This window comes from Macadamia integrifolia, unplaced genomic scaffold (assembly GCF_013358625.1).
Source record: "Macadamia integrifolia cultivar HAES 741 unplaced genomic scaffold, SCU_Mint_v3 scaffold945, whole genome shotgun sequence".
Lineage (NCBI taxonomy): Eukaryota > Viridiplantae > Streptophyta > Magnoliopsida > Proteales > Proteaceae > Macadamia > Macadamia integrifolia.
The window spans coordinates 72,442-95,743 of record NW_024870590.1 but is presented as its reverse complement, the minus strand read 5'-3'; the positions used below and the strand labels follow the sequence as shown (position 1 = coordinate 95,743).

General features: G+C 39.6%; 2 protein-coding genes across 17 annotated transcripts in view; one reads left to right on the top strand and one right to left on the bottom strand.

Moving 5' to 3' along the window:
- Nucleotides 1-7,118: 7,118 nt before the first annotated feature.
- On the top strand, nucleotides 7,119-10,222 carry LOC122070560. Its single transcript, XM_042634742.1, has 2 exons — nucleotides 7,119-9,091; nucleotides 9,245-10,222. Exons 1-2 carry the CDS (start codon nucleotides 8,143-8,145, stop codon nucleotides 9,739-9,741), a joined length of 1,446 nt encoding a protein of 481 aa, XP_042490676.1. The 5' UTR covers nucleotides 7,119-8,142; the 3' UTR covers nucleotides 9,742-10,222.
- A 1,324-nt stretch (nucleotides 10,223-11,546) lies between these two features.
- The window catches only part of LOC122070561, a 21,225-nt gene continuing 9,469 nt past the window's right edge, over nucleotides 11,547-23,302 (bottom strand). For 7 of the 16 annotated variants that reach the window (XR_006137825.1, XR_006137831.1, XR_006137833.1 and 4 more), the window contains 2 exons: nucleotides 11,758-11,791; nucleotides 11,548-11,634 (listed from right to left, as the gene is read on the bottom strand). The gene's annotated coding sequence lies outside the window, so the exon portion shown is untranslated. Of the gene's footprint in view, nucleotides 11,635-11,757; nucleotides 13,546-23,302 lie in introns of all 16 variants that reach the window. The other 9 variants (XR_006137826.1, XR_006137835.1, XR_006137836.1 and 6 more) reach the window with 4 other exon arrangements.

Genomic DNA, 23,302 nt, shown 5'->3' with positions numbered 1-23,302 from the left:
CTAATCTCCTCCAGAGGGCTAGCATGACTGACTGTAAGCCCATCACTACTCCCATGGCCACCACCTTTGCAGCATCTTCCACAGGGGGTGTCCTTTCGGATCCCACCAGGTATCGCTCCATTGTCGGTGCTCTCCAATACATCACCCTCACCAGGCCCGATGTGGCTTATTCAGTGAACCGTGCCTGCCAGTTTATGCATGCCCCCTCCGAAGACCATTGGACACTAGTCAAACGGATTCTACGCTATCTTCAAGGTACCAAGGATCATGGATTGTTCATCTCCAAATCTAGTTCCCTCCAATTACAAGCATTCTCCGATGCTGACTGGGCTGGTGACAGTGCGGATCGCAAATCCACAGGAGGCTATGCCATCTATATGGGTCCTAATCTGATCTCCTAGGCCTCTAAGAAGTAAAAGACAGTTGCACGCTCCTCCATCGAGTCTGAGTACAAAGCAGTGGCTGATGCCTGTGTCGAACTCACTTGGCTTCGCTCTCTCTTTGAGGAATTAGGGATCCCTATTCCCATTGCACCCATTCTTTGGTGTGACAACATTGGGGCCACTTACCTTTCGGTCAATCCGGTCTTTCATGCTTGTACCAAGCATGTTGAAATTGACTTCCACTTCATTCGTGATAAAGTCGCCTCCAAGGACCTTCAAGTGCAGTTCATTTCAACACATGACCAGATAGCTGATATCCTTACCAAAGCTCTCAGCTCTACACGGTTCTCCTTTCTACGGGACAAGCTGCGGATTCGACCATTCCAATCCCCACCTTGAGGGGGTGTATCAGGACAGTTAGCGTCCCACTCGAACTCAACCTCTAGAGTCATACTCACACTCAACAACCTCTCCTACATTGTAGGCATTTTCAGTGAGCACAAACTCTAGAGACTACTTGTAGTCCAAGACTACCTCATGAGACAGCAGAGTTGGAATAGGACTCTCACATGTGATAATAGACTTTCTGTCCATTACTCACATATGTTAACAGAGTCCTACCCTATTACTATTAGAGTTTGAGTCTCCCACATGTGATCTTAGAGTTTGTCTATAACTCAATAACTGTAATCTCTATATAAGAGTACCATTGTACATTCATTAAAGTTAATGCCAATAGAATATTTCAATAAAGTGGGGTCAGGTGATTCTGCTTTCTTTTGGTTGGATCCTTAGGTCTCGACTATCCCTGATAGTTTGATTCCGATCACATCCACAAACCCTTTTCCTAATTTCAAGATTAATAAAATTATGAATGGAGGTAACCGGAATGAAGTTGTTGTTGTCAATCACATCCCATCCACATTATTAAATGAAATTATTAAGATTATGATATCCACACTACCTGATACCAGGTGTTGTAAGGCTTCAAAAGTTGGTCATTTCTCTATTCACTGTGCAGCGAAATTTATCTGACCCTCAGCCCATTCAACATTTAAGTATTTCTGCTAATAATTACACATCCCTACCCCCCCCCCTAATTGGTGGCCGTTTTTGTGGAAGTTAAACATCCATCCTATATTAATTTTTTTTTCTGACGTATTTTACTTGATGGAATCCCCGTTAGAAATATCATAGGCAAGTGGTTGAATATTGATTCTTCATGTGCGTTCTGCGGCAAGGAAGCAGAATCTATATATCACCTCTTATTTCTCTGTGAGTTTGCTGACAGGGTTTGGGTTGGTAGTCCACTTAGACTACATCCAAAAAAACTTGCAGGTATCATCTCTCATTGAGTTTGTTAAGTATTTTTTCTTACGAGCTGATTTGTCACATTCGAAGTGATTATGGCTTTTTAGTATTGTGCCTATAATTGCTTACTTCTTATGGGGTTATAAAAATGATATTCTTGCAAGAAATATTAATCCCAACCCTATGTTGATTATTCAAAATATAAACAGTTTGATCTCTGATTTAAATTTGTTATTACCTCCATTACAAATAATCCAGAGGTCCTCTTAAGAAGACATTTGCTTCTTCCTTTTTTTTCATACCGCATCTTAGTTTGCATTGGTTTTACTAACTTTTTGGAAACAGACTATTTTGGATATGTGGCATATTATCTTAAGGACGGTTTCAGGCAATTGAAATGGGTACTACAACATCAACTTCTATGGAAGAAACTAAAGCTATAGGGGTCTTGCATGGATTAAGAATGGCGGCTACAAAGGGTCGGACTATCACTGAAGTTTGGTTCTCCGCAAAGAACTTACTTCAACTTATTCTGAGACCTTTAAATAACAGCTGGTCTCTTTAATTTTGGGACCTTTTGGGAAATATATGCTAATTTTGGGATGCTTTTAAGTACTTGTACAAATGCATTTAAGAACTGTGGGTAACCTAGTTAGTTTAGGAATCCTTAATATGGAAAATGATGTACCTATTGACCGTGTATCTCTATAATATATTTTTCTTTTAGTTTAAAAATAGGGAGAGGGATAGGTATGCTAGCACAGTACCTAGGAATTAGGTATGCTAGCGAATAGTAGCCGTCAGATGAAAGATAAAAGATCTCATCCGTTTGTAATTTTTGTCGTACAAAACTTGCTCAATACTACTGCTCCACAGTCTTCCTTCCCCTTTTTCTCACCAGCTCCGACTCCAGCAGCAGCTGCACTCTCTTTTTTTTTTTTTTTTTTTGGTTTTTTCTGTTACTCCCTCTCTCCCCCGACCAGGTTGAGCTCAATTCTCTTCTTCTTCTTCTTCTTCTTTTTCTAGTTTTTACTGTTCCTCTCTCTCTCCCCCTCCCTCTGAGCTTTTTTCGACCTCGACAGCGGCTGCGACTACGGCAGATCCCGTTTCCTTTGGCCCTTTGGTGAGAGAAGCGAAAGAGAGAGAGAAAGAGCACCGAACAGGCCCAGGTTGAGCTCAGTTCTCTTCTTCTTCTTCTTCTTCTTCTTCTTCTTCTTCTTTTCTGGTTTTTGCTGTTCCTCTCTCTCTCCCCCTCCCTCTGAGCTTTCTTCGACCTCGGTAGCAGTACCGGTCCATCAACAGTGGCGGTGCCAACTACTTTGCTTTCTCCGGCTGGATCCGGTGAATGAATGATTTTTTCCGACGAGGAGAGAGAGAGAGAGAGAGAGAGAGAGAGAGAGAGAGAGAGAGAGAGAGAGTAAAGGTGTTGCAACCATGCATTGAAAATGTGTTTATCTTCTCTCCATCCAACGGTTCAATTCATGTTGATCAAATCCTACGGTTAAAATGCCGCTAGCATTCCTAATTCCTAGGTACTACACTAGCATACCTGTCCTTTTCCCTTAAAAATAAATAAATAAATAAATAAAAATGTTTGTCATTCACCGTAATATTTACTATTTAATGTCATTTCTATAGGTGTATATAAAACTTACCTTCTCTTAATCACCCTTGTCTTAATTCCAAAAGATTTAAAAGATGGGGATATACAAAGGTTGGGCAAGTGTTTTCTGTCTGAGAATGACCCTTGTGCCCAGACAAAGGGCGCACCCCCAGGAGGGGTACGGTGGTCACTGTGGACCCCCTTTGTTTGTGGCGCAGGGCCACTCTTGAACTGAAAACTTAACCCTAAAAAAGTTTTTAAAAATAAGTTGAAAGTGATATATCACCGTGTCATTATCAAAAGTTGTCATTGTCGTGTAAGTACACATGTAAAATGCACTACTAACCTTATTCGAAAAAAAATTATCATACCAAAAGAATAGAAAAGTAAAGTTACAAAAATTTTGAAAAATAAGGTTACAAAAATTTTGACACTTGATGGGTGTCAATAAGAAAGTCCCAATAAAAAAATGACGATTGCATATTGGAAGTCAATAAAGTCGAAAAAGCCTCCCATGCCCACATTGATTGCTAGTGAATTCAATTCAGATTTTCATATCTTTGATACATGTCCATGCGTTTAGCTCTACGAATCCCACCTCCATTGCCCTTTGCAACCCTTGTTGACGCCTCTTGTAAACATTTTGTAAGCCAAAGTGTGTAGAGCCCCAAATAAATTAGCCCAATCTAAAATTCCATCACATGGGTGTGGCATTTGGATCCTTTGCAGCATGCTATATCATGTAGTGTAATAGTGCAAATCCAAGGGCTGGGAGCACCTTGGACTGTGTGTCCAGACCTTCGACTGCATGTCTGAGGGCTTTAGCCCTTGGATTTTAGCTACACCGTGTAGCACGCTATAAAGGACCCGATCCCATGAGTGTGATAGTTATTATGACAAGTTTGTACTATTGGGAGGAGTGATAAAAAAGTATATAAAAGATCAAAAGAATGGGATAGTGCTCCCATGCAAAATTAGAAATCCAACAATTAATTTTTACAATAATTAAGAGAAGATTTGGATTACAAGTATTATTTTGTCCTCAATCCTAAAGGCGCTACAAACCAAATATATTTAGCAAGAAACAAGCCAATCGGATCATTACCCTCATACAAAATCACAAGATTAATGCATAAATTAGTTCTTCTCAAATAAAAAACATAGTATTTAGATAGATCTTAAAAGCCCCATAAGAATTTCCACAATGGTTTGAAAGGTATAAAGTGATTACAATTAAGAACTGATTTAGATAGATATATTAAAAAAAAAAAAAAAAAAAAAAAAAAAAAAAAAAAAAAAAAAAAAAAAAAAAAAAAAAAAAAAAAAAAAAAAAAAAAAAAAAAAAAAAAAAAAAACAAAAAACAAAAAACAAAAAACAAAAAATCCCTTATCAAGCCATGATCCAATGGTTAGAATAGCCACATCAAACCTTGCATTAGTCAAAGTTGGCAATCTATTCATCAAAGAATGGTAGGTGGATTGTCCACAAAGCTTTATTATATAATTTTTTTCATGAGATAGATTATTTACTCAAGTTGAAGATTGCTAGGACCACCATTATCTACCATACTTATGTGTAGACAAATATACACACCTGTCCTATAATTTGTCACCTAATATCTTGTTGTGAAGCTATCAAGTGAGTACTCCTCATATTAATGTTCATTAATTAAATGTATTATATTGGGGCCAATTGGCATGAATTCCATATTCTTAGGCATGGATCTAAATCTTGCCTTGTCTTAGATCAATACGACAGGCGTGCTTCATGCCTTGTTTTTGCATTAAATAAGTAATAATTATAGAAGAAAGATCTACTGTGGGGAATTACAAGATGTGAGAGTCCTCCAATGTAGACCCAACTTGTATGTAACATAATTGATCAAGAGGATGATTACAGATCTCAAGTTAATATATATCTTGTGTCTTTCAAGACATGAAAAATGATGTACACTTTGCTGTAGTAGATGTAAGGGTGTGGGTGTGGGTGTGGGTGTGGTTTTAGTTAAACGATATGGTTCGATTCGATTGGATTCATGATGGTAGAGGTAGAAATTACAATCAAACCATTTATTAAACGATATTTATATACAAAATTAAAACCGAATTATTTATTAAATGGTTATGAAGTTCTTAAATGGTTTCATAGAAAATTCCATACGCAAAAATCTACTATTACAAAAATCATAAGTAATTATTAAATATGAAACTACTCTCCTATAGAAAGGCATAAATGATTAACAAAAAAAAAAAAAAAAAAAAAACACTACTTAATTGCATGGCTCTTGTGCCTCAACATGTAGTGGGTCAAAATGACAACCCCACTCTTATGAAGTACAAAAACCCCACCCACCATTGTCGTGCCCCTGTGTGCCCTCTCATTGGCTTCTGTGCTGATGCAGGGCCATTAACCAGGTTGCTTTCTTCCTCCTAACAATTATTTTCATATAAACATATTTCATATTTTAAAATTTTTCAATAAATGCTTTTAGTAAAAGAATAGTCAATCTCATCAATGTAGGGTGAGGCCTTGATGATATCAAATATTAAGGAGAGTGTTGTTTATTTAAGGACAAAGTTTTCTTCTTATGTGGTCGGCATCGATTCGAGAAGATCTTCGAGTTGATAGCCAGGGTAGACCCCGGTTTAGGGTGATCTAATCCCTACCGATGAAAATATCTCTAGTTTTTCTTTCTTTTTCATAGTTTCTTTTCCTCTCCCTGCTAATGGCCATGCCAAAGGTGGGGGTGATGATTATAATTTCTTGTTCTTTATAATCTGGTCTTTTGCAAGCCTATATATATATATATATATATATATATATATATGACCTTTTAGTACAAATGACCTTTTAGCGAAAAAAGATCAAAGTTTTCCTTCGCCACTTAGTGAATGATTCAGCCACTTTCATATGAAACTCGATCCTTTATTAAATATATAAATCAAAACTTAATTGTTTTAAATTTATTTAAATGATTGAAATCAAAATCGAACCATTTATTATACGATCTTAACTTTTTAAACCAAAATTAAACCATTTATTGAACGGTTTCAAGATTCCTGTGTAAATGGCTCGATTTGATTTCGATAAATTATTTCAATTTGATTTTTACACCTTTAAGTAGATATTTTCTCCACAAGAAATACAACAAATCAACTATTTTAGATAAATGGGGTCAACCATAAACAAAGATGGTGATATAAAAAATTATGTCTCTCACAGAATTAAACTAGGGTGAATGAAGTGGAGAGGCGCATCTGAAGTGTTGTATGATCAATGTATTCCTCTAAAGCTTAAAGGGAAATTCAACAAGATTTTCATAAGAACGGCTATAATGTATGAAGTGGAATGTTGGATGGTCAAAAAGCGTAATATAGATAAACTGAGTGTAGCAAAAATGAAAATGTTGAGATAGATGTGTGACAAAACCAAGAGAGAGAGAGAGAGAGAGAGTAAAGAATGATCGGGTTAGAACTAATTTGGTAGTTGCCCCAATTCAGTACAAGGTCTGATAATATTGTTTAAGGTGGTATGACCATGTTCAATGGAGATCATGGGATGCCACAATAAAGATGAGTAATCACATTCAAATGGAAAGAGCTAAAAGAGATAATAAGGGCATCACCTAAAATTCCCCTAGATGATTTTACAAGGAACGCAAAGACTAGGTCTTGACTCTAGTATGACACCTCAAACAGAGAGTTGTTTGGAGGGTAAAGATCCATATAGCTGATTAACCCGACCCCATTTAATTGGAAAAAGACTGAATTATTGTTGTTGTTGTAAGTATATTTTTTTTCTCTTACTCTCTCTTTCATGACATGATATGTGGGCCCTCTACATACGAACGGTGAAGCAATACTCCCTTCCGTGTGTCCATTGGCTTAAGTTAGGAGATGCCAATATACCAGGTGTAGTCGTGTACATCTCTCCCTCAAATAAAACTAAGAATTAATGGAACAAATGAAAGATTTTGATTATTAAACAAATCATGGAGAGAGTGACTGTTAATCTGACATGACGAACTCTAGCCACGCTCAACAATACATTAAAGTTTCTATAATTTTCTTCAACTACGCAGTATTTCCACCTGTTGCCCATATCTCACTAATTCAAGTATCCCTATCCTCTCTTTTTCTTCAATAATTTCGTTATTTATGGCAAAAGGTTTTATACATAGCCGTGCATAAATACAACTATTGGATTACAAATGAAGATTTACGGTGCACCCCCCCTCATCTCCATCGGACGACTGTGTTTTCTTCCCGTTCTATTTTCAAAATTAGTATTTCTAGAAGGTCTTTAGAGGACGTAAGCATAAGCTAACTCTTTCACACAAGCCACCGCTCACCTTCTCTCTCTCTCTTTCTCTCTCCTTTGAAACCAATAGGAAAAGAAGAAAAATGAAAGGAAAGCAAAACAAGCTCTAAAGCCTTTATTAATGGTTGGAAAGGGTGTTTGTTAGATTTGATTATTAAAGTGATAACATTGAGTAAACCGTTAATTTCATATTATTCTCTCTAAAAAAATCCACTTTTTGTATCACTTCCTTTATTTTGGGCTTCACTGTGCTCTTTTCCTTTGTTCTTAACTTCTTATTATTCAAACTTTACTGTTGACGAGTTGCCTTCTTCCCCTGCCTCTGCTTCTACCTTTCTTGAACGAGTCTTTTATTCTACGGGTCTTCCCCTGCATCATATCTGAAAACAATGAATACTATTCCAACCTTCTTCAAATCCAATAGGCTTTTCATCCTTACACGAAAATTGACGAAAAGGGTTGTCTCATAGAGATAGAAAACAGAAAGAGATACAATTGATTGTGCACTCAAAAGGGTAGGGGTGATGCAAGGATGGGCGAAAGTTACAGTGGCAGCACCGTCTGCCGTCGTTGCTATAATCCTCTTGATCGTGTTCATCTGGAGATTTTGCTATTCCAGAAGACTTACTCGGATTACAGACACAACGAAGACGAGGGGGAAGACTTTCCAATCAGGGATTGCGACGCTTCACCTTGCAAATGACTCCAAGGACCGTAAGAGCCTCCCTGTTTTTCATCATCCAGACAGCAAGGGAAAGCCAAATTTCTGTGTGCTCAGACATGGGGTTCTTCCGAAGAGTTTCTTCAGTTGGGCTGATCACCCTAGGCTTGTTTCAGAAGCTGTAGAGTATGGATGGTCTAGATTTGCCTTCACGGCCCATACTTCATCTCCTTCGACTCGATCGAATTTGTTGGGTTTATGCGCTGCTGGTGATCAGGTACGAGAAACAGAGGCGTTAATAAGCTGGGAGGTGAGTCCAGGTTCGGTAGATTACATCCAGAAGATCAGGTTCAATCCGGGAATGAAGAAGATCGATATGGGTACCCCTCCTTTGGGTGCTTCATACGTTATCAAATCTGCTTTGCCCTTGCCAGGACCTTCCTTGGGGAGTAGTAATAGCTCCTTCCCTCGCGAAGCTTATCTGGAAATCACAATCTTGTCTTCTCTTTCAGAAGAGGAAGTTGATTCTGTCCATAGCGTTAAGAGAAGCTCTTGTGATGGCGAGCTGAAGAAACTCATTCCACCGAATGGTGATGCTAGTGTTCAATCGGATTCATTAATCCATGTTGCGGGAATCAATAGCAGTGCCAGATTCCAAGAATTGAAGCTTCGGAGTAAGGAAGGAAAAAGGCAGGATGAGCCGGTGATGTGGTCGGTGGGGTTCAGTGGAGGTGGGTATCCCCCACGGAAACTTCCCGGCAGCTATCCTGGATCCATTGGGTTCAACTCCAATGGTTCTGTTTACCTTGATGGTAAGTTATGCTTCATCTCATTTATCTTTATTATCCATCACAATTCACAATCTGATGCTCTGATTACACTTTTTTCAATAAAATCTGTAAGAGTGTGAACACTTCAATTACGCAGACCAACTTAAAAAACTCTACAATTTGCCCTGAAACTAGGAATTAAGCTGGTCTTTGAAGCTGAAAAGGCAGAATTGGAAAGCAGAGACAAGGTGGTCGGTTGCGGTTTTGATCCATCTCAGAAGAAGGTGTTCTTCACTGTGGATTCAGAATTGGTACATGAAATCCATTGCAGATCGGAGGAATTCGGAAGCCCACTTTACCCAACTGTAGCTGCGAATGTAGATGTTACGGTTTTGGTAAATTTTGGACAGAGTGACTTCAAGTATTTGCCGGCGAATGCGCAGAGAACTCCAAACCCATGTTTCATTGGCACTTTTCCAAATGGTTCTGCAGATGATCTGGGCTATGAAGACAGTCGAGAGTTCTTCTCCATGGGAAGGATTGACCCTCTATGGCTTAATCGAAATAACTCCAAGACCATCAACAGCAACAATAGTGATAACATGACACTATATCCTGATGGGGAATCAGAAGCTGAACTATTCGAAATAGTTTTGGATAGCTCAAGCAGATCAAGCACAGTAATGAGTTAAAGCTGGGACATGATGATTTCATAAGGTCATGGACCACATAATCAAATCCAATTTGGTCTGAATCATGAACTATATACTTCAGATTCTGCTAGTGTAGCAGAGCTGAGTTGTTTGCACAATTCGCTCGCTTGGAATTGGAGTATTGATAATATTTGGTTCAACCCTGTTGGGTTAAATGTTGTCCAAATCCAACAATGGTCTTGAGGGAAGAAGAAGTCCCATATTTCTTTTAGGCTAAGAGCTGCTACACAGTTGATTCCATGACTGGCTTCAGGTTATTAATTTCCCAGACAGACAAAGTCAAGTTGTTCGAGGGTTTTCTGGCAGATTTTTATTCTCCTTATTTATTGGTTTATGTTTCAATTTTCAACTCCTTGTATATATTTTAGATGTTTATTGTAGACTTGTAGTTCTCTATTTTCAATACTTGGTTACTTTTAAAGAATTAATGCAATCACAAGATACAACATTCACTAGTCCACTCTACACTGTACTCTGAAGTTTAACTATATTGCAATCTTACACTTTACAGTACCATATACGCACAGCCAAGGAACCTGATATCATTTTATCACAAATGTTCTGTAATTTTTTTTTTTTTTTTTTTTTTTTTTTTTTGGGGGTGGGGGGGGGGGGGGTGTTCCCTATGCCAGACTCCAAAATCATAGTTGCCTTGGTGAAAGTACCATGAATTAGTTTCCAACAGAACCACTAAGGAGATATTAAGATGATGGAAAATTGAAGGACATGGTTCTCAGTTCCTTTGTTGGTTATATCCCATTCTTCTATCCAAAATAATTATTACACAAAGTTGAAAGGGGGAATGAAGAAGACAGCAAGACTAGCTTGAAGAACAGATCCTGGAGTCTCAAATAGAAACCCTAAGGAGAAGTTTGTATTTAGCCTTGGATGAATCAGAAAGAAGCATGAGAATGCATACAATGAATCAGTTTCATGTAGTTTTAGAACAAATCTATCAGGATGAACTGAAAAACTGAGCTCATTTTATTCTGTACAATAGTTAAAAATGGAACATAAACACACCTTGTTGCACAGATGAAACGTGGAGATGCAACAGCAACTTATCATAACAATATATTTTGCTTACAGAGAGTAGGTTGGCATGGCTCACTCAGATGATACAACTCAGTAGTTGGACTTGTATTTCCTTGGAATAACTGGATCCACACAATTCAGCACAAGAAATTATTAGGAATTCAAAGCTTAGTTAAATTTATCAGGACTCAATAACTACAATTACAAAAGCAATGAGGGCAAACTTGTTAGCATCTCCAAACTTAAAGACTATAATAACACAAGCAACATTGGAAAAAGATTACGATCTATAAATTTAATTACTACAATAACACAAGCAATATCGGTTTCCAAAACCTGAATTCTAATAATAGAACAGGAAAAATATTCTTCTCTTTTTAATTTCTATGCACAGATCTGTGACACATTTGCCCACCAAATCAAGAAAATGAAATCAGTCACCACATGATAGGGAGCAGTCAGAGCCACTCCAACTGCACAAGCATACATTGATTTCCACATGAAACAGCTATTCTCCAAATGCTGCCACATAAATCACTGATGTCCATTCTCTTCAGTGTACTTGAAATAGTAGATGGAAACACATCCTTTATAGTTCTATGTTACATCACTGTCGGCTTCTTACGCAGACCCATTCTTGATTTCTCATGCCTAATTTGGTGTTAAGATCAACTGCACACCCATATGAAACCAAACCAGAAAGAAATTATGAGAATTGATAAGGAAGCACAAGCTCCGTTTAGAAGGATATTCCAAGTGGATGCCCTTGCCATCAGGTGACAAGTAAAGACGAGTTCCTTGAAGATGATTTAGAGCACCGGTAGAACAATCGACATCCTGCATGAAAAGTAATCCAGTCCACATCATTTAAGAGACTATCTGGAAAAAACATGCCAAAGAAGTATCAATACTCTGTTATTTCCTAATCCAAAAAATTCAGTAGAGGTTACAAAGCAGTACCTGAAAGTCAACAAATGCAACTGAAGCTCCAAACCTGTTTTGCATCTTCAATTTAAAAAATTATTGGCATCCACCAAAGTAGCCAACACAAAAATAGAAAATTGGAATTAATCATCTGCTCTAATGCTAGTCCCAGATTAGCCACAAAAAAGTGTTTGGTATTTCGCAGAACATGAGGTGCTGATGAATTACTCTACCAATGTCAGAAATGTAGTCAGAAATGCACAAGTTGGTTAAGAGATGTCATGACCTATCATGCAATGACATAAAAGGCACATAGAAGTGAAATGATCCAACTTGAGCCTAATACACCATCTTAGAAATGGCCATTATAGTGATAAAGAGCTATAGACATTTTATGTATGCAATTTTGTCTAGCCTCTTATAAGTGGATGCAGAATCCACGTTGGATTGGACAAGTTAGATTATGACACACCATAGATTCAGGTGTAGCTTTCTTTGTCTTTGCGCTACTCTAGGGATATTATAGCTCTGGGTAATTATTATTATTCATATGAAACAATATTGTGGGCAAGTATTTAAATATTAGAATCAGGTATTGCATCGGAAGGGTGATTTGAAGAGACATATCGTACCGTATTGGAGATACGCAAGATACGCTAAAAAATGCACATAAAAATGGTCAAGAAACGTATAGAAATACAAAGGATGCATGCAAAATACAGCTTTAATGCATAAAACACTATAAATAAGCAATATGTGAAATATATCATGAATATAAGGAGAACAAAGTACAACAAGCAAATTGTTTTCAATTGATTATGTATAAATGATGAGGTGTTTTACATATATTAATAATTTAATACCATATCAAGTTGCGAACTAGTTCAAAATCAGAATTGGTAGTGGTCCCAGATAAAGGTGCAACCAAGATAATGGGAACGAATATACATGCAATAAAAAAAATATAAAAAGAACCAATCTATCCATAATGCGAGTATTGAGTGTGTCTATTACTATAGAGCCATATAGACCCATATCAAGTTGTATCATCAATACAGTGCGATACTCCTTTTCATTTTTTTTTTTTTTGTAAATTAATAAGTATCTCGGTACCTTAAAGATAACATAGGTATTGGTAAGTATCGAAGGATACTTAAAACCTTGATTATGGGTCTATCTCCACATTTTCCCCCAAAACTAGTTATGCAAACAACAAAAAAAAAAAAAAAAAAAAAAAAACAAAACAAAACAAAACAAAAACAAAAAACAAAAGACAAAAGACAAAAAACAAAAAAACAAAAAGCAAAAATCAAAATTACAAAAAAAGGCAAATATTGAGTGGTTGGCCTTCATCTTTTCATATGTTAGACATTACAGGCCGATCTATGACTTCAAGGAGTTGTATTTAATTTTCTGTTTTTAATTGTTTGAAAAAATTACATTGCCACCCCTTGAACTTTGCCCTCAAATCAACGCCCACCCCTGTGTTTTCAAAAATGACACGAACACCCCCTCCACCTTTGGAAAATGACAAACACACACATGCCGTTAGTTTAACTAGGTAAGTGATGATGTAACTGTTAGTTTATATGGTGAAAGACTAATATACCCTCACCTCAAACATCCAACTTACACCCATAAGTACAATGTCTATATTACCCTTTAGACATCTTCAACAAAACCCATCCTCAAATCGTGAGTATTGCTGAAAGGAAGAAGAAAATTAGGACTCTGGCGATCTGCAACTATCAAGTGAAATTCGGCCAAGCCTACGTCATCCTTCATACATTGTGATGTAGGGGATTTCCTGAAAGACTAGGGTCCCTACAAAAGTGACTCAATTAAGGTAAGACAAACTTAATGGGGGGTCTTGGGATTAAGTTGGAGTTTAGGTATGCTCAACAAAACAAGATTCAACATGCAATAAATAAAGACAAATCAACATGTAGCCAGGAGCAATATCAATCTAAGCGGAAAAACACATAATAACTTACTAAAGCTTCAAGTGGGGACATGGGGAATAGAACAAACATCATGCGAATGTTAGGTTCAGCACAAATCAATCTAGACAACAAATAAGACATGCAAACGATCAATGTCCTCTAGCAGCCAACTAAAATAGAAACTCAGCAAGGGTTTTAGAGATATAACAGTGAGGAAAAAAGACTTAAAACAATAGGTAAATTAGGCATAAATGAGGGGGAAATGGCTGGTTTCAATGCTAATGGGCTGCAACATATAACAGGGATTAATGGAGGTAAGGGGGATTTAGTTTGATTACTTACCTTGTTGTTGTCCTAATCTAAGGAGAAAAGAAGAAGATGATGTCCTCCAAGGATGAAAAGCTTGCTGTCCGCGCTGTTGTTGATGAAGAAAATCCATTGAGTGTTCAAGAGTTCTTGGTTAGTTGTTGGAGAGACCAGCAGCAGTCCAGTATCGAAGATGAGATCAACAGCAGCCCAGTTATTGTAGAATAGACCAGCAGCAACCCAGTTATTGAAGAGGAGGTCCACGGCAACCCAGGTGGGGATCTATCCAAGGAGCATGACCTTCAGTTGTGCAAACAGTGGCTGCAATAGTGCAGCGGCAGCAGCAGCAGCAGAGAAAAGAATGGAAGAAAGAGGGAGGCAAGACGAGAGAAAATCGAGAAAGGGAGAGAGGATCGAGACAGAGAGAAAAAAAGAGAGGCGAGATTGAGGAAGGGAGGGAAATCGTGGGGGGGGCTTTAGGGCTGTTCTTTGTTTTCAATAATCTTTTTTCATTCCTCAGAACCGTGGCCTAGGCCACTACATAAATATTAACTTAGTTATTAAATATAAAAAGAGCCAATTGGCAAGTAAATAAAGACTTCCTAAAAACTAACAACTAATAAACTGTACACCTTGATGTCTCCATCAACTCTCCCCGGCTTGGAAGAATTCACCTCCGGTGAATTAGAGCTCATGTAATATTCAAGCAGGTCTAGGTTGAGTTGTTGGATTTCTTGCAATGTGATCAAGGTGTTGTCAATTTCCGAACGTCCACGCCACTTGACCGAGAACTCTCTAGAACCTCCAGCGTGTGTGGACACAATCCTCTCATCAAGAATTTCCTCAACTTCTTCAGTTCTTCTCGTGACCTTAGGCACAGCCCCACAGGTGGTAATGAGGTGGGGAGAAGTGGTTGGCTTGGCTCAGAAGTCTCATCAATGGTGAAGGGGAAGTCCTCAAGGTCATCAGGATAGAAAGGGGTAAAGGTAGAGGTACCATGGTAAGGGACTAGGTCTTCAACATTGAAAATATTACTGATCTCCATGCTAGCTGGCAGATCAAGGACATACGCATTGGCACCTATCCTCTTGAGTACCTTGAACGGACCTGTGCTACGAGCATGTAGCTTGCTCGTTTTTCCCCTAACAAAGCGTTGCAGTTTGATTCTTACACCATATCGCCCTCTTGAAACTCTTGTAGCCTTCTGTGCACATCTGCCTTCTATTTGTATCGCTCATTGCTCAATGATATCCATAGTTTTTAAGGCGATAAGGCGACGAAGGCGTTTGAGGGTCTTTCAGAGCGCCTTAGCGATAAGGAGGGCATAAAGCATCGCCTTATCGACTAAAACGTTCCTGTGTAATTTTTTTTATAAATCCAATCTATTTGGCTCGAATCCTAATTGAATCCTATTACTCATATGTTAAATAAATATTAAATGTTCATATTCATACCATGTAAGATATTCATCAAGAAAACAAATTAATAAAGTGAATAAACTAAGTTCATTTTCATCAATCATCAATCATCAATCATCATAACATATTAACATATAATATAAATACATAATTATGAAACAAAATTATAAATATAAAGAAAAAAAGACATAAAAAATAAAAGTATTTATTATACTTACCTCTATGATGCCAAAAATGAGCCTAAACCCTAAGGTCATCCACTATATTTCTACTCCTGTAAAAAAAAAATGCTCACCACTGCCGGAGCAAAATGATCGCCTGGATCAGTGGTTCTTCCTTATTCCTTGATTCCTTCTCAAAGCCCTTTCTTAAAACCCTTGACAAAATCCAAACCCTGTTTGTGAATTATGTTTTTGTTTTGTTTTGTTTGTTTTGGTTATTTTTGGTGGAGTAAAGGTGATCTCATACATCTCAAGTGTTGACAAAACCATACACCTACCAATAAAAAATCTATATTTGGAATCTTCATCAAGTAATTTTAAAATGTGTTTAAAAAAAAGAAAAAAAAAACCCCTAAGGCGGAGCACTGCCTTACCATCTCTAGACCGCATCAGCGCCTTAAAAACTATGATGTTATCTGTCTTCTTATACCTGCATGCAAATCATATATATGCTGAGCAAAAGATTCGGCTGACTGGGAGGTCCTAGAACTAGACAAGACTGGGATAAGGTCTATGGGTGCCCGGGGCTGGTATCCTAAACAGATCTCAAAGAGGGACAGACCAGTGGTACGATTCTTAGAACTATTATATGCAAACTCAGCCTAGCTAAGGACTCGATCCCAACTGGTAAGGTGTTCTCCTATGAGGCAATGCAATAAATTCCCTAAGCTCCTATTGCCAACCTCGGTCTGGCCATCGGTCTGAGGGTGGAAAGCGGAGGAGAAACGGAGCTTCGTGCCCATCATCCGCTATAGGGTCCTCCAAAAATGACTGGTGAACTTAACATCCCTATCTGACACTATGGTGAGGGGCAACCCACGGTACTTGACAACCTTATTAAAGAAAAGTCTAGCTACTATGGATGCATCGGAGGTCTTAGAGCATAAGATGAAATGGGCCATCTTCGAGAAGTAGTCCACAACCACATAAACAGAATCATGGCCTCTCGAAGTTCTTGGTAGACCAAACACGAAGTCCATGCTAAGGTCCTGCCAAGGGGAAGGAATGGGGAACGGGTAGGGGAGTGTACAATCCTGTGTTTTGCTTTTGTTGTTTGGTGGCCTGGCATGTCCTACACTGACTCACAACTCTAGCAACATCCCTCTTCAGTCCTGGCCAAAAGAATTGGTCCTCAACGAGGGTGATGGTCTTATCTCGACCGAAATGGCCAGCGACTCCCCCAGCATGCAATTTCCAGATTAGGAAATCTTAGAGTGAAGTCCTAGGAATGCACAACTTGCTTCTTTTAAAAAGGAAGCCCTCCCTAAGTAGGTAGTCCGAGCGGTTGACCGGGTTGCCTTCACTCAAGGAAGTGAATGGCTCACTAAAATCAGGACAAGTGGGGTATTGGTCCTGGACTTGCTCGAACCCTACAACCTCTACACTCATTGCCTGGAGTAGCACACTAGCCCGACTCCTAGCATTGGTGCGACTGAGGAACATGTTCACCCGGCTCAGTGCATCTGCAGCAGTATTTTCGACACCAGGTCTGTGCTTGAGTACAAAAGTGTACTCTTAGAGAAACTCAACCCACTTGACATGCCTCTAGTTAAGTTTCTTTTGGGCACTCAGGTATCTCAGAGCCTGGTGGTCAGAGAATAGCACGAATTCTTACGGTAAAAGGTAATGTCGCCAATAGCGTAGTGATTGGACAACTGCATAGAATTCCTTGTCGTATGTGGAATAATGTTGCCTAGCTTCATTAAGCTTCTCACTAAAATAGGCAACAGGGTGGCCCTCTTGTCCTAGGACACCATCTATCCCAATACCAGATGCATCGCAATTCACTTCGAAGACCTTAGAGAAATCTAGGAGGCGCAGGACTGGAGCTTCAGTCATAAGCTTTTTAATCACATTAAAGGCCTTCGTAGCACTCTTAGTCCATTGAAACTCCTTTTTCATGCAATCAGTGATTGGAGACATAATGAAACTAAACCGGGAGATGAACCTCCTGTAGAAAGTGGCTAAGCCATGAAAGCTTCTTACCTCATGGACATTAGTTGGCTCAGGCCACTTTACAATTGCTCTCACTTTCTCAGGGCCAGCAGATACTCCCTGAGTTGACACAACAAATCCTAGGAAGATGACTTGATCACTCATGAATGTGCACTTCTTGAGGTTGATATAGAGTTTCTCTTGTAAGAGCACATGAAAAACCTTCTGTAAGTGATCCAAGTGCAAAGACGGGGTCTTACTATAGATGAGGATGTCATCAAAGTAAACTACTAGGAACTTGCCAATGAATGGTTGAAGCACTTGATTCATTATCCTCATGAAGGTGCTAGGTGTATTTGACAAGCCAAAAGGCATGACTGACCACTCAAAGAGGCCATCCTTCGTCTCGAAGGCTGTCTTCCACTCATCTCCGGGCCTAACCCTAATCTGGTGGTACCCGCTCTTGAGATCAATCTTTGAAAAGATCGAAGAGTTGGCCATCATATCCAGCATATCATCAAGCCTAGGGATAGGGAACCTATACTTGATGGTGATCTTATTGATGGCCCTACTATCAACACACATACGTCAGGTGCCATCTTTCTTTGGCATGAGCAAGGTAGGTACAGCACACAGGCTAAGGCTCTCCCTAGTGAATCCCTTCTGCAACAATTCATCCACTTGCCGTTTGAGTTCGGCGTGTTATTTGGGATTCATTCGGTAATGGGGTAAGTTCGGAAGAGAGGATCCTGGAACTAAGTCAATAGCGTGTTGGATGTCACGCATAGGCGGTAACTCATCAGGTAGTTCCTCAGGGAATAACCTCTCGAATTTCCTCAACAAGAGTCGCACTTCTCTAGGAGCCTCAGTGAATAAGCGTGACCTATCGGTATTACTCTGTACAACAACTAGAGCATAAATCACCCCTGACTCGTGACACTCTCCTTCAAATTGTTGTTGATTTAAAATGTTGAGTATTTTGGTGGGGGTGTGTTTGGATGTACTTCCCTTGTGTTTTGGAACCCTAACTTCCCTAGGGGCACTGGGGGTCAGTTTGATCTTCTTCCCTTTGAACTCAAAGACATAGGTGTTAGACTTCCCGTAATTGGTGATATCCCGGTCATATAACCAGGGTCTCCCTAGGATGATGTGGGCAACATCCATCTCTAGGACATCACACGACACTCGATCCTCATATCCTGCAAAGTGTAGGGGAACTAAACACCTCAGATTGACGGGGAATGGTGGACTGATCAACCCAGGTAACCTTGTAAGAATTGGGGTGGGGTTCAGGTTTGAGGCCCATTCGAACAACAACACTCTTGGCGACCACATTCATGCAACTCTAGCTGTCTATGGCGACGCGACAGTTCTTACCCTGATGACATGTGTAAGTGATGAAAATATTAGTTCGTCCCCAATCATCGTTACTCCTAGGTTGTGAGACCATGCATCGCACGATGCCGAGCTTGAGGTCACCGGCCTCCTCGGTGTCCTCATCAGATATGGTCTCATCTGGTCTATGGACCTCATACTCATGGTCTTGAAAACCCTCTTGGTCACCTTCTTCAGGGGTCTGCTCTCCCACATAAAGATTTCTATTGGGACACTCTCTGGAGAAGTGACCAAACCCGCGACACTTGAAGCACTGTTGTTGCCCACTACTCTTGGGTGCTTCTCCCAAAATTCCTTTACCCTTGTTGTCAAATTGACGTTGTGCAGCGAGGGGTTTTGGGAATCCAATTGAGCCTTGGGGTGGTTTTCTAAATTGGGACTCCCCAACTTGGAAGCTTTTCCTCTAGAATAATTTCTCATGGAGGATTCTACCTCAAGGGCTATCCTGAACGCTTGTGGAACGTCTCGCACCAGGTGGGGTGCCATACAAGACTGAATTTCGGAGTTGAGCCCGATAAGGAATTTGGATAGTGTCTGCTCAACGTCCTCCCGAATACGGCTTCTAATTTTCAATTCATTGAACTTGCTCATGTATTCGGTCACAGTCAACTTTCCTTGCTTCAGGGTATTCATTTCATTTAACAATTGAAGCCTATAAGTGATAAGAAAAAATTCCCTCTTGAGCCGCTCTTGCATTTGTACCCAGGTGGTGATTGGCTCAAGTCCTACGTTGTCCTCCTGGTACTCTAGGTCTGTCCAGAAGTCTTGGGCAGCTCCAATAAGTTTGAACTTAGCAAATTGGTAGCGGACTTCCTCTCGCATATCATAGAAATCGAAGTACCTATCCATCTGCTTGATCCAATCCAGAAGGATCCTAGCATCAATCTAACCATCATAGGTAGGGGCATCTACCTTAATCATCCGTCTGACATCAAAGCCCCTATCAGGATGCTCATAACCCTCATCATCTCCATATTGGGCTTGGCGTCTTGGCGGTAGGCCTCAACCCCTACCCCGATCCCTAACACGCCCTAGGCCTTGGAAGTTATCCCCTATCTGGTCATAACCATCAGTCTAGTTATTCGTGTTTACTTCCTCAGGGTTAAGGCCTCTGTCCCTAGGTTCAGTGCCAATTGTGTAACGGCCTTGCCATCCATCAGGGTTTTGGGCACTTGTCTCGAGGGCAGCCAACTTATCAGTAAGGGCTTGGAGATGGGCAGCTTGTGTTTCCTATAGGGCTGGAATGGCTTTCATGAATTCAGCCAGTTGCTCAGATTGGGTGGAGGTGCTAGGGGGGTCAGACATATCCTGGTATGCTCTATCACTACGAGTGGACATAAAGAAATGGGCAGCTAAGGTACGGTTGCCACCAAAGACTCAAGGTCAACTCAGAATCTCCAATTGAGACAAGTAGTTAGCCCTTTCAATATTGAGGTAAAAAATCTCCCTCTCAATTATGTGCTTTTGGAGGGAATAGCGTCCAATGCTATTTGGTCCCGCCAACTTAAGAAAGAAAAGGGCGTCCTCTAATCTATGGTATCGCTCTCTTAGCTTAGACTCGACTACGGACAGATGGTGACAGAGACTAGATCTCAAAAGGTAAGACATGTAAATAAGGGACAGCAGTACGTAGTTACCCTAAACCTAGACAAAACCATGCTCTGATACCAAGATGATATAGGGGATTTCCTAGAAGACTAAGGTCCCTACAAAAGTGACTCAATTAAGGTAAGACAAACTTAAGGGAGGGTCTTGGGATTAGGTTGGGGTTTTGGTATGCTCAACAAAACAAGATTCAACATGCAATAAATAAAGACAAATCAACATGTAACCAGGAGCAATATCAATCTAAGCGGAAAAACACATAATAACTTACTAAAGCTTCAAGTGGGGACATAGGGAAGGGAACAAACGTTATACGAATGTTAGGTTCAGTACAAATCAATCTAGACACCAAATAAGAAATGCAAACAATCAATGTCCTCTACCAGCCAACTAAAATAGAAACTCAGCAAGGGTTTTAGAGATATAACAGTGAGGAAAAAAGACTTAAAACAGTAGGTAAATTAAGCATAAACGAGGGGGCAAGGGCTGGTTTCAATGCTAATGGGCTACAACATATGACAGGGATTAATGGAGGTCGGGGGGGTTTAGTTTGATTACTTACCTTCTTGTTGTCATGGTCTAAGGAGAAAAGAAGAAGATGATGTCCTCCAAGGATGAAAAGCTTGCTGTCCACGCTGTTGTTGATGAAGAAAATCCATTGAGTGTTCAAGAGTTCTTGGTTAGTTGTTGGAGAGACCAGCAGCAGTCCAGTATCGAAGAGGAGATCAACAGCAGCCCAGTTATTGTAGAATAGACCAGCAGCAACCCAGTTATTGAAGAGGAGGTCTGCGGCAACCCAGGTGGGGATCTATCCAAGGAGCATGACCTTCAATTGTGCAAACAGTGGCTGCAATAGTGCAGCGGCAGCAGCAGCAGCAGAGAAAAGAATGGAAGATAGGAGGCAAGACAAGAGAGAAAATCGAGAAAGGGAGAGAGGATCGAGACAGAGAGAAAAAAAGAGAGACTAGATTGAGGAAGGGAGGGAAATCGTGGGGGGGGGGGTTTAGGGCTGTTCTTTGTTTTCAATAATCTTTTTTCATTCCTTAGAACCGTGGCCTAGGCCACTACATAAATGTTAACTTAGTTACTAAAAATAAAAAGAGCAAATTGGAAAGTAAATAAAGACTTCCTAAAAACTAACAACTAAAGCAGTTTCCTAATTAATTAAAAGACTAACAAGGAAAATAATATTCTACAAATAAACTACTAAACTAATAACTAATGGGGCCCACAAGATCTACTGAAATCTGGAAAGAGAGAGGGACTCGATCCAGCATTGGAATGGCTGGATCGAGCCTTCCTTTCTTCCTCCTTTTTCTTCTTCTTTCTTCTTTTTCTTTCTATTCTTCCAGCCACAAAGATGGTTGTTTTTTCTTCTTCTTGCGTATGTACACCTTGATGTCTCCATCAGATTGTCATCGCCTCCGATGCCCACATTGAATTCTTTTTCTTCGATGATCTCAGAGAAGACATGTTGTGACGCAATACTAGGGCTACCTGAATCTTTCCTTCTACGAAGCACGCATTCTAATACTAACACAAGCATGTATTTGGGCGCAAGAACGAATGTAACAGCGGAATGTTGAGGGTGAAAGTGAATGGTGAGGTGGGTCTGATCATGAAGAGATTAGGTAGAAAAATCAGAGGGAATGAGCGAATCGCGGTTGGGGGTGGAAGTTTGTCGTTGCTGCTCTATGCATGGAGGAGCGGCAGATATTAATGCATCCATGGCTATTCCATCTGAGTGAGAATGTCATTCTGTTAATTCTGAAGTTGCTTCTTGTTTACAAATTCATGAAATAAAAAAGAAAAGAAAATTGTTTATTATACATAAAACTGATGAAATTCACTTCATTTAAATCTGAAGTTCTAAATGGGCGTTTTTGTGTTGTTAATGAACCCTGAAGGGGGAACTGTGTGAAGAAGAAAACTCTCTCTCTCTCCTGTGAAGTTGCAGAGTCGCAGTTTTGCATTCTATTAGGGTGTTTTCGATTGGATAGTAGGTCGGGTCTGGTAGGCATGGAGTGTTTGTGTTTGTTGGGGATGGCGGGGTTTGGCCCAGTTCTTCCCCTGTTACTAATCGTGGACCTGCAACTCCTAATCTGCATATCAATCCTGTGCTCTCCAGCCCTGTGTGCCTTCCTCTGTTGCTAATCCGAGACCTGCAACTCTTAATCGGAATCCCTTAGCTGTTGTAAATCCCTCGCCAATGCCACCCCTTGCATCAGAATCCCTTGTTTTGCTCATTGCCGGAGCCCTAATCTTCTTCTTCCTTTCAGCAATACTCATGATTCGAGGATGGGTTGTGTTGAAGATGTCTAAAGGGTAAAATAGATATTGTACTTATGGGTGTAAGTTGGATGTTTGAGGTGAGGGTATAATAGTCTTTTACCATATAAACTAACAGTTACATCATCACTTAACTGTTTAAACTAACAGCATGGGTGTGTTTGTCATTTTCCAAAGGTAAAGGGGGTGTTCATGTCATCTTTGAAAACACAGGGGAGGGCATTGATTTGAGGGCAAAGTTCAAGGGGTGGCAGTGTAATTTTCTCTAATTATTTTTTAAAATTGTCTGGTTAAAAAATTGATATTCCTTAAAAAATATTTTGAAAACAAAATAGCGTTAATATACATTGGTTAGGCCTCAATTTTATATACGTTATAAACACCGTTGGCCGATCTACAGCTTTATGGTGTCGATTTTATTTTCCTCCTATACTTTTTTTTATTAAAAATAATTAAATCTTCAAAAAAA

What these genes read in the sequence shown, in the direction of transcription:
- LOC122070560 (XM_042634742.1), top strand. Translation starts at nt 8,143, where the DNA reads ATGCAAGGATGGGCGAAAGTTACAGTGGCAGCACCGTCTGCCGTCGTT. An exon ending in TGGTTCTGTTTACCTTGATG is followed by an intron (nt 9,092 to 9,244) that starts GTAAGTTATGCT and finishes CCCTGAAACTAG; the next exon opens with GAATTAAGCTGGTCTTTGAA.